Source organism: Microtus ochrogaster, chromosome 4 (genome assembly GCF_000317375.1).
Source record: "Microtus ochrogaster isolate Prairie Vole_2 chromosome 4, MicOch1.0, whole genome shotgun sequence".
Taxonomy (NCBI): domain Eukaryota; kingdom Metazoa; phylum Chordata; class Mammalia; order Rodentia; family Cricetidae; genus Microtus; species Microtus ochrogaster.
In genome coordinates this window covers 63,606,378-63,618,184 of record NC_022011.1, presented here as the reverse complement: position 1 = coordinate 63,618,184, position 11,807 = coordinate 63,606,378, and the positions used below count along the sequence as shown (strand labels likewise).

Genomic DNA, 11,807 nt, shown 5'->3' with positions numbered 1-11,807 from the left:
GTCTACAAGAGCTAGTTCCAGGACAGGCTCCAAAGCCACAGAGAAACCCTGTTTCAAAAAAAAAAAAAAGAAAAAGAAAAAGTAGGCTCCTAGCAGAATCAATCACTTTTATAGGTCCAAATGGTATATTTGTTGGGTAGCAAAAATTAATAGAAAAGCAAAGTCATGACCTCCTGAGCACCCACGTACTTGGCATATATTTGATGCTTTGTCAATGAGAAAGCACATAGCATTTAGGATAGTCATATTGGCTTCAGAGTTTCAACGCTCAGGGAAGTCACAGAGTTATCACTGTGTGCCATATGGAGCTGAATGGAAAAGTCAGGGCTAAATCCCGTTATCTCGGTATGCCCTATACCTATGATATCTCAGCATCTACAGAGGGAAACAGAGTTCATGTGGATGCTACCAACGACACGGAGCCCACACCTGGAGATGAGCATTGTGATCTAAGGCCAGGAATCAAAGGTACACTCTGGCGCCCTTTGCTTACTTTCAGTCTGCAGGATCCAGTTTGAGTTTTAAACTGAAAATGTTTGCTTTTTTTGTTCCCAGTACAATGAGATTCTTCCAACTTTTTCCTGTTGAACCAACATATCTATCTCTACCATTGATTTTTGCAGCCCGTTTGTATCTCAGAAGTATCTTTTTTAAAAGATCAGGATAATCCAAATTGGTTTAACATGGAACTCATGTCTACCTAAAACTTGACACTTCACAATTGGAAAATGTTCTTAACATCAGTTCTCCCTGGCTACCACTGGGTGGCTTTTTATATTGTAGAGCAGCGACAGCTGGTGTTCGCAGTGCGTATTGCACCTCTGGCCTACACTGAATCCTACTAAGTCTCCACAGTGGTCATGGATTCTTGTTCGGCACAGGACTTCACTACTCTGCTAGATGGATGGTAACCTTCAAACTGAAAGAGTCAAAGGATACTCTGGTCTCTTTAAGTTGCGTTTGTCAGCTTCTTTATCATAGCAATGAGCAAAGTAGCTAATGCATACATAGTGGGGCTAGCAAAATGCACATTTCCTCTAGATATGTGCAGACAGAGGCCATCACGTAGGTGACTCTAGAGCCTGGTAAGTTGATATTAACCGTCACAGGCATACATGGGACAGTCAATAGCTAAGGTGACAATTAAAGCCTACGTTAGGTTTGCACGTCGCAAACTAAAAAACAATCAAGCAAACATTAGAGCAAGGGCTCTCTTGCGTGTGTACCAACAGTCTAACATCCACTGTGATTTCTTTATAACATTACTGTGCTGCCTGCTGTCCTAAGCAGACTAGAAGATACAAGATGCTTCCAGGTCAACTGTGGGTCTTCTAAAAGTAGCTAAAGCACACGTTGTGTTAACTACTAAAGAGTTTCTGGAGCTTCCGTGCAGGCAAGGCAAAGGATGGGTTTTCAATAGCTGAGCTCTGCGATCAAGACAAATAACAAAGCTGTGGTAGGCCTTTCTTTTAAATTTTTTATGACTATCCTTATTTTATTGGAATCAAGTAAAAGTTCTGGCCTCATCAGACCCCAGGCACATATATGTGCCTACACAGGCAGGAAGACACTTGATTTTTAAACATAAAGCAAAGAAAACCAGCCTACAAACCATAATCCCAGAGAACCTAGACAACAATGAGGACACTAAGAGAGACTTACATAGATCTAATCTACATGGGAATTAGAAAGTAGAAAAAGACAAGAGCTCCTGAGTAAACTGGGAGCATGGGGACCTTGGAAAAGGGTTGAAAGGGGAGGGGAAGAGGCAGAGAGGGGAGCAGAGAAAAATGTAGAGCTCAATAAATATCATTTAAAAAAAAGAAAATACCTTCAACTCAAGTCAGGGTTCTCTTCTCTGAAGCCTTCTGTGTTCCACCCCACTGCAAGCGTTCTCTCTCTCTCTCTCTCTCTCTCCTCTCTCTCTCTCTCCTCTCTCTCTCTGTGTGCGTGAACTTAATTCTCACAAATATTCTGTGATAGATAGTAGTATGCCCACTTAGAAGGGAGAAAGCTAAAACATAAAGAGACTAAATAATTTGCTCATATGACCCAACCAGAAAGTTTAAAAATCCAAACAATATGTGTAGTGTCAGTGAGTATCTATCTGTACAACCACAGTATCTTTCTAAAAAATGACCAGCAGGGGTGGCTAAGAGATTCAAACTAGAAATTCTTGGACAAATTTAAAATTTAAAAAGTAATCTAGAATTTCCTCCTCAAATGTGGACTTCATTGCATGTTGCTTGTAACATATAAGTTTGATATCGCCAACTTCCCTGGAGCTGTTCTGTGTTTTCTTTCTCTGAAGAACCTAGCATCTTAAGTCCCAAAAGAGAAAGACAGTCCCTACCTCTTCCTTGTTTTTTGTTTTTTTGTTTGTTTGTTTGTTTTTGCTGTGTAGCAACTTTTCCTCTGGGAAAGCAGTTTTTCTTCAACTGCAAATCTCAGTCTAAGTCCAATGACTGTAGGATTGGTAGAGTCATAAATTTTCAGTATTAAAAAGCAACTACTCCAAGAAACAGTGGCTTATCCTGTCAGCAATGAGTGTGACCAAAGTGAAAGGGGCAGCTCTACTGTACTGCCCTCGCGGGTCTGAGGAGTTCCCCTAATTCTTGAGGGACCTTGATTCAGGCCAACCCAGGATTTGTGGCTTTCAGAACAAGCCAGTATGAAGCAGAATTGAGAACTCATAAAGATACTTGACTTGATGTGTGAGAGTTAAGAAAAGGGGAGACATTCCAAAAGAAAGGCATACTCCAGAGCAAGAGGTGTGGGATTAAAGGCGTGCACCACCACCGCCCCACATAAAATATTTTTTAAATCTAAAAAAATTAAAAACAACAACAAAAATCTGTCAAAGGTACCTGTGAGTCAATGAAGCAAAGATTCGCCAAACATTGGTACCAAACACTGGTACTGGGTCCTTTAAATCTTCCCAGCGAGGGCCCTCCAGCCTTGATCCTCCCACCTGTTTGTCCAAGGGACCTGCTCAGTTTTGGAGCCCTGCGAGCATCATCTGCTCGGAGATCGACAGGCAGCATCGACGCGCTCAGAGGCGACTCCTCGGGCCTGGGCGCCCCAGCGTCTCCGTCGGGACGGTGGCGGCGGCCATCTTGGCAGTGGACGGGGAGCGGGCCTGGGCGCGGAGCCCCTCCGGTGACTGGTACGGACGGTTCCCGCCCGCGGGCTCCCGTGCGCGTTCAGGGGTGGCCGGAACGCTGCTGTCGGTACCGCCCCTGGCGTCCCACCTCTGCCCCGGGCTCTGCCCGAGCTTGCGCTCCGGGCTCAGACCCGGTGACTCTGGCCCCGGCCTGCGAGCCTGCGCCCGGGCGGCCCCACGGGTTCCCGGGGCCCGGCGATGGGGAGGGACGCGCTGACACTGCCCGGCCCGAGCTGTCACTAGCCTCTTTCGTTTTGCTCTTTCCCAGGGAGTCTTTGCAAAAGGGGAGAATTTGCGGCCGTCTTCTTCACTAGAAATGGCTCATGTAAGTCACTCTTGGAACAACGGTGTTTGGAAGCTAAGGTTAGGAAATGGAGGGACGGCTTTATGATGACGTTGGCATAATGGTCGCCTTAATATATCAGCAGTGGGAAGCGGAGGGTGTGAAGTTACGTTTTTATGATTTAAAAGTAGTTTGGCTCAAACATTCTGTTAAATTCTCGTGTGTTCGTTCCTCCAGTTTTATATTTTATAGACATAAAACTCAATGTAAGCATCCTTTCAACACTTATAAAAGTCATGTCAGCAAATATTTAGAATGTTTTAAGCCTATTACCAAAAGCAAACAACAAAAACCTTTGGTTTACCTTAAGTTTTGAAGTTATCAGAATAGGAAGTGACCTTTCAGTTTCTACAGAAGTAAAGGAAAAGTTCTTATTCACGCTCACAGATGTGAGTGTAAGTGCCCAGATACTATACACACCCTACCTTATTCACGCTCACAGATGTGAGTGTAGATACCCAGATACTATACACACCCTACCTTAGAACACAGATAAAGGGTGTAAGAAATAGATGAAGATTTTCGTTAGAAGTAACACATGCTATGGGCTGGAAAGAGGGCTGTTAGGAGCCCAGGCTGCTCTTGCAGAGGACCCAGGCACGAGACAGGTCACAACCCTCTGTGACTCCAGTTCTGGGGATTCAGTGTTGCCTTCTGGCCTCATCAGACCCCAGGCACATATATGTGCACACACATGCCGGAAGACACTTGTTTGTGTGCGCACACCAATTTTTAAGTACTTTTTTTTTTTGAAAGCTTGGAGAAGATATAGTGTGAGATCTGTGCATAGAGAAAATGGGACTTTGGGATCACCTAGTGGGAAAAATGTTTACCTTGTGTTTTGAGAGCTAAGTGAAACTTAGATCATCTAAGGTTTGAATTAGAAGGTCAGGCACTATATACAAAAACTCTTCCCTGTGCCCTTTAAATGTTAGGGTATCGTTTCTGCCTGCCTGAAAGTCAGGTGGGCATGTAGGAGGTGAAGGTGGATCGGGAGACAGTGGAATGTTAGGGAATCCTGAGCGCCGCACTCAGTGGCTTAACTTCAAGTTGTAGTTTAACCAGAGAGAGTAATGTGGCAGCAGTTAGTGAGGTGGCATTCCTGTTACTGCCAGGTGTTTGGGGGTGTGACTGTAGGGACAGATGTGAAGAGCAGACTACCAGTCTGAGGGAAGTTCTCGGGTGAGTTTTTTACCGATCCATAGCCCGCCCTGAATGGGTGTGATATGAAAGTGGCCTATGGACGGAAGTTGAGACAGAGTAGAATAGAATGCTAATATTTACACTGACTTCATTTTAAATGAATCCGTAGGATGAATTTATTGGAAGATAAAAGTCCTTTGTTAGAATGAAGTTTATAGTAAATACATTGAAATTCTACTGTTCAGATGTCAGCCGTAAGGGTTTTGTGTTGGGTTATGTGTCTGTCGTAAGTAAATTCAGGGCAGACGTTAGTATGAAACATTCATAAACATCCAGAGTTATAAAATGCCCATGACTTAGCACTAACTTGCCACTCCTCTGGTATACCTACTTTAGTCTTTTTTTCCTGAAGCTCATAAAGTTTTAATCAAATTTCCCAAGTCGCATGCTTCTCCGTGAAGAGACACATCTGCTTACCTGGGAAGTGCAGAAGGTGCTGCAGCAATGGAGTCTGGACTAGGATGGGATCAGTCAGCCACGAATAGCTGGAACCAACTGTAGACCTCCTCTTTCATGTGAAAACCATTGAGTTCGTCTAAGCCCTGAAACATAGACATTCATGACTGTGTATGATAACTCATACCTGATAATCCAAGTCAGGTGATGTCGACATTTTTTAAATGTAAATAGCCACCTAGCAAATCCTTGAAGCTTTGTGAGCTGTAGGCTAATGCTGATGTCACAGTGTGCAAGCAGTCATGCGCAGCACACAAATGAAAGACTGTGCCTGTGTTACAAAATTATTTCCCAACAATTAGCCATATTGGGAAATCATTTGCATCTTCCGCATTAAACTATTCTAACCTAAGTATGCTAAAGTCTAGCCGTACCTCCATATTTACATATTCATCGATTTTTAACTCAGTCTGGGAAATAAACATAAGATCAGAAAATACATCACAAATATATGCTAAAATTAAGGAAAGTGAATATTGCCTTTAAACCAAGCGGAAGTAATCAAATAGGAAGTAGTAGCATAGTCTGCAGCAGCTGAAGAAGAAAAGGATCAGAAAAGAAACATGAGGGTCCAAGGAAAAGTCCTGAAGTCTTTGGCTTAAGGACAGCAGAATCTTTCCAGTCACTCTACATTTTTAGTATTTATTAAGGCAGCCTTCATGGATTCATTTTTTGACCTTTATTGAAAAAACATACACATTTATCCCAAAGCAGCACATTGTCTGTTCATGCTGTGCTGTGATGTGAGGTGAATCTGAAGAACAGAGTTTATTTGGGAGCCAGAGAGTGATTGCAGGACTCACGGCAAGCCAAGCATGGCCATAGGCAACACAGGCGGAAGCCAAGGGTCAAGGGTTTTCTAATATGACAGGTTGCATAATTTGTTGGATTGCTCTTGGCTCTGTGGATCAACACCAGGTAACATCAGTCCAAAGGTGGACAGGCAGTTACTGGCTAGGCATCCTCATAGACGTGTTTCTACAGTGGCCTCTGTGCAAGGTTCTGGTTTGGGTAGTCTCTCTATAACAATTCCATTTATCAGGTAAACATTCTCCCTGCATCTTAGCATGGCCTCCTTGTTAGTGTTTGGCATACTTGGCCCCCACTTTAATTCTGAGAACTCTCATAATGGGTTGTTTTTTTTTTTTAATTGTAAGTACACATAGTTTGTCACCTAGTAGATAGTCCACAGAGGTAGTAAAGTGTTGTGCGTTGTTTTTAAAGGCTAGAACACAATGGGATGAATTAGCTTACTGCATAAACACGAGACCCTAAATTTGAGTTCACAGCACGTCAACTGCAAACATAGCAGTACATGCTTGTAACCCTAGCACTATGGGGAAGGTAGAGACAGGAAGACTCCTGGGACCCAGTGAGAGACTGAGGTGGAGAGTGATGGAGCATCCTCCAGCCTTCTGAGCATGTACAGTACACACCTGTAGCGCCAGGGGGAAGCCAAGGGTCCAGGGTTTTTAATTTAAAATTCGAGAGGCTGTGTAATTTGTATCATACACCATATGTGTGTGTACACACATACAAAGATGAAACACAGTATGAAGGCTTGTCAGAATTTATTATTTGTCTCCAAATCTGTTGATTTCTGTTGTTACTAGGTGCTCTGTAACAGGGCCAGACTGGTTTCCTATCTGCCCGGATTCTGTTCTTTAGTGAGAAGAGTTATCAATCCAAAAGCCTTTTCAACTGCAGGGTCTTCAGGGTCTGATGAATCTCATGTGGCCACTGCACCCCCGGATATATGTAAGTAAAAGACTTAACTGCTTTTATTATACTGTAAAACCTTTTATATTGTATTTTCTATAATAGTTTTTCTTGGAGCTTTATATATATTTTTAAACTTTTGTTTGTTCCATTGAAAATAAAATAACATTCTACCTAGATGTATCAGAATGTTAAAATATTACAAAAATAAAACAATGTTTTTATAGGAATATATCCTAGGAAACACATTGTAATTTAAGATATTATAACTTAAGAGTGGGAGGGAATGGCTGGAGAGGACGGAGGGCAAACTAAATCAGAATCTAAAATAAATAAAAAAAAATGAATAAAAATAAGCACATTTGATATGCTTAATCTCCCGCTCACTCATCATAGTTTGGCAGTGCAGTATGTTGTGTATCCCATGACTAAGAACTAAAGTTCACTGCCTGACTACAAGAGAGATTATTGTATAGCCTGTTTCTTCCCAGAGAAAATATCAAAATTCAATATTCAGTGCATAGTGCTATCTTACTGTCATACAAGGCTGAAACATACTAAAGTGAGCCATTGGAAGTCCAGTGTTATCCACACTTGGCTTCACAATTTCTAGGGGGGTTTTGTTGTTGTTGTTTTCTTTTGTTAAGATTTTGTTTTTATTTTTACTATGTGTACATGGTATGTGAGTGCAGGTACTTGCAGAGGCCAGAAGAGTGTTCAGTCCCTGGAACTGGAGTCGGGGCAGTTGTGGGCAGCCCGACTTGAGTTCTGGGAACTGAACTCGGCTCCTCTGGGAGCAGGAGCACTCGCAGTCTCCAGGCCGTCTCACCAGTCCTAAGACTGATTGCTGGCCTCGAACACATACGCTTGTCCCTCAGCCAGGTCCCTGATCTCGTCAACTATTGCTAAGTCACTCAGCAAGCACATTGTATGTTTATTAAGAATCTGTTGAGTAATTTGCCCAAAATCTCCAGTGCTTCTTTTAATCTGATTTTTGCATCACTAGCATACCGCTCATTCTAAGGTATTTAAATTGTTACTTTCCTGATAAATATTCTTTATTCTCTCAGCAGCGGTTTCCAAATTATAAGTCCTTGTCCAAGGCTATTAAAAGAGGCGGGGTGGTGGTTAGAAAGCTTTGAGAAATTCCACATACCTGAAAACTCATAATGCATGCCAAAATACCAAAGGCTATTAGAAGTGTAACCTCATGTGTCCCAAAGGTATAACACATGGAATTCTTGTTCCTTCAAGAACTTTACTTCAGTTTAAGTTCACCGGGCCATTCAAAGCCTACAGCTTCCCTGCACTTTGTTTTGTTTTTAACAGCTGACTTCCCATTTATATCACATGAAGACTAACGGTCCATTTGATTTCCTTCAGGCTCCCGAACAGTGTGGCCTGATGAAACTATGGGACCATTTGGCCCTCAGGATCAGAGATTCCAGCTTCCTGGGAATATGGGCTTCGACTGTCACCTCAATGGTACTGCTTCACAGAAGAAAAGCTTGACCCATAAAACTTTGCCTGATGTTTTAGCAGAGCCTCTTTCAACAGAGAGACACGAATTTGTAATGGCACAATATGTGAATGAGTTTCAGGTTGGTTAACATTGTTGCTCTTATTAATGTTGTGTTACTTTTTGATTACTGAGTACAATAATTTTATTGAAAGGGTAAAAAAAAGTATATACAAAAGCAGCATAAGGAGCCTTCAAAAATGTATTTGCACTGTTCAGTTTACATGTTTAAATCATAATCTCTATTAAATACTTCTTCAGAAATACATTTTTGGTAACTGCTTATTCTAAATGTGACTAATTTTTTATATTGCTAAAGATTAAGGTTTCTTGTTTTTTACTTCTAAAAATACTGGTTAGGGGCCTGTCATGATGTAACGTGGTGCCTGTAATCCTAGCACCTGACCAGTGAAAGGAGGAAGATCTCTAGGTTCAGGACATTGTGAATTTCAGGCCACCTGGGGCAATTATAATTTGTTGATAGACGTAGTTCCTGCTAACTTTATATTTCTTTAGTCCTCTTAAGAAATTTTTTACATCTTTGATGTTTTTCATATACAGTCAGCTAAAAAGAAAAACAGTCTAAATATTGATTTTTTTAAGAGGGGAAAAGAAGAAAAAATTATTTTCAAGGGATCAGAGGAGGTTTTTGAAATTTTTTTCTTTTTATTCTTGTGTGTGTGTGTGTCCAAATGTGTGTGCAAGTATGCTTGCTCAAAAATGGAAACCAAAGTTCATAGAAGGATATTTTAGCTGCATCTTCTCCACCTTATTCTTTGAGGCAGGGTCTGTCACTGGATCAAAGCTTATTTTGGCAAGGCTGGCCAGCAAGGCCCCCAACACGAGGATACAGATGTGTATTCCTCCTTGTCTAACTTTTAGGTGGGTACTGGGAATCCAAATTCAGATCCCCATACTTGCATGAGGGGATACCTCCTGAGCCCCGTGTTACCGTTGCTTGCTTAAACTGGAGTTGCACCATTATTTGTGGAAATAGAAGGCTACATACATCTCACAGTTTGGGTCATACTCCTAAGATGTAACATTGCCACACAGAGTTAAGTAAAGGTTTTTTGTTTGGTTGTTTTTTTATGGTAGTGATGACTTTTTGTTTGCTTTTAAAGATTTATTTTTTAATTATATGGCTATGTGTCTATGTGTGGGGACATGGACATGAGTCAAATGCCGATGTAGTCAAGAGGTGTCAGGTCTTCTAGAACTGGAGTTACAGGTGTTGGGAGCTACCTGAAGTGGAACTGAACTCCAATCATCTGCAGGAGCAATTATGCTCTTAACCGTTGAGCCGTCTTGGCAGCCCTTGTTATGTATTTTAAAATAAAGCTGTATTATTTGGTACACAAGTCTCTCAAAGTATGAGTTTTTTTAGACGACAGGACACATTGGGACATCATTGGCTTCCTGGATCTCTTTATATTAGATGATTTTTGCTCATTCTCATTTCTTTGTTCTTCTCCATACTAAATACTTGATCTTTTCCACAAATTCTATTGTTAGTCGTCTCGTTTAAGTTCCTCTTTAGTCACTAGCTCATTGGCTTTAAGTCTTTATAATTCCTAGCTCAGTATTAGTTCTGACATTTGCCCCCGGCTGTCTTTATTTGTGTATCTGGCAGGTCCCAAATTTTGCATTTAATATTGAAGTGGTTCTTTAATCCCCTCAAACTTTGTCCTTATTCCTGTCTGATCAGTCATGTGAGTAGTATAGCTATCTTTCCTCTGCCCTTAGATAAAATTAGAGGACCATCCTTGCCTCGCTCTGCTAGCATGTTCCACAAATAATTTCAAAATCACATTTCTCCAATCTGTGAATTTATTCCTAAGTTATTGTCCTTTCAACTCTGTCAAACTTCAAGAACTATTTCTTTTACCTGCATTTTTAGGGACGTTATAACATAATGGACTAGGGAAAGAGAATAAATCTGGGTTTAGGTGTTGACTTTAGCTTGTGACTTTGAGAATGTCTTTTAACCTTTGTGAGCCTTTGTTTCTGCATATAAAAAGTGACAGCAGAAACAGTGCAGTCCAGACTACTACAGGCTCCCTGACTTGTTTCACCGCTTTCCTCCTGAATCCCTAACCTGTAAACACCTCCATCTGTTAACGCTGCTTCAGCTTTTCCTCATCCCTGCTAGCAACATGCTTTCCTCCCGAACTCCATCCCCAAAAGCTTCCTTCTCATTCTGTGGCGATTTCATGTTGAATTCATTTTTATAAATGCTGTTTTTCCCTGTTAGACCTATTTGAGAGTAAAAGTTGGATTTTCAAAAGTACCTTATTTTTTAATGCTGTCTACTCTTATCAAAGGGCCTAATATATTGAAAGCCATGGCTAAATTTCAACTGAGTAGCTACCTCTAAGCCCTTCCTGTAGTTGACCATTTTTTAAAATTAGCTTCATACCAATTTTACAATAATATGATGTCACGTAAACATCACAAAAGATAATTTTGTAAGGTTTTTATTATATTTTATCCTACTCTTATCATATCCCAGAATGTCCGTATATTTATATATTTTTCTTACATTTTCCTCAGTATTTCTTTAGAGCTTTCAGAATTTATACTATTTTTAGTGTGAAACATTACATTACTTTCCATTAGAACAATTTTATAAAATATTTTAACTTAAATTCTTAACAAATATTGAACTTCCCTTTCATCCTTGTCATTTTTTCCAGAGTAGCAATACACCTGCTGAACAAGAAATTAACAGTGCAGAAACTTACTTTGAAAATGCCAGAGTGGAGTGTGTGATCCAAACATGTCCAGAATTGCTGCAAAGAGGTATCATACTTGCTGCGTTGAAACACAAGTGTGTATTAGATAATGTTAGTAATGTCGCCGCATGCTTAGATGGACCCAGCACTTCTCAGTTTCTGTGAGCTGGTGTTTATTGTGTCCTGTTGGGAATGATTGCTTGTCCTCTGACGTCTGAACTCGTTTCGGTTACATAGCAATAATCGGATTCATAGTAACTTTTCCTTAAATTTCATATTTCTACTCTGGTGTGACTATTGTAACTAATTTTTTCATAAGTTTGTATATAATTTGTAAAGAGGAATCTTTGAAAATTTCATGCAGTGAACTTCGATTATATTCATATATTTTATTTCCATTTCTCTCCCTTCTGGAGGATCTACCACCACCTCCCTGGACTGTTCCCATCCCAACTCCATATCCTTCTCTTTTTCAAAAATAAACCATGGAATCCGTTTAGTGAAGGCGAATCGAATTAATACAGGCCAATTGGTATAAAATAAAAGCAACTTTAATATAAATAGAACACTCACGCAACCGAAGTTCCCGCGATGCCCAGAAATAGGAGACAGGAAGAAGGGGTTACCAGCGTTTGTGCACCCCAATTTATAGACAGGAAGAAGGCCGTC

General features: G+C 40.8%; 1 protein-coding gene across 1 annotated transcript in view; it reads left to right on the top strand.

Annotated features, from left to right (window-relative positions):
- The first annotated feature begins 3,085 nt into the window (after window positions 1–3,085).
- Window positions 3,086–11,807, top strand: part of Mmadhc (metabolism of cobalamin associated D) — a 19,473-nt gene continuing 10,751 nt past the window's right edge. The window contains exons 1-5 of the mRNA XM_005346396.2: window positions 3,086–3,166; window positions 3,432–3,488; window positions 6,779–6,923; window positions 8,268–8,485; window positions 11,100–11,205. Coding sequence (XP_005346453.1) covers window positions 3,480–3,488; window positions 6,779–6,923; window positions 8,268–8,485; window positions 11,100–11,205 — 478 coding nt within the window. The 5' untranslated portion in view covers window positions 3,086–3,166; window positions 3,432–3,479. The remainder of the gene's footprint in view (window positions 3,167–3,431; window positions 3,489–6,778; window positions 6,924–8,267; window positions 8,486–11,099; window positions 11,206–11,807) is intronic.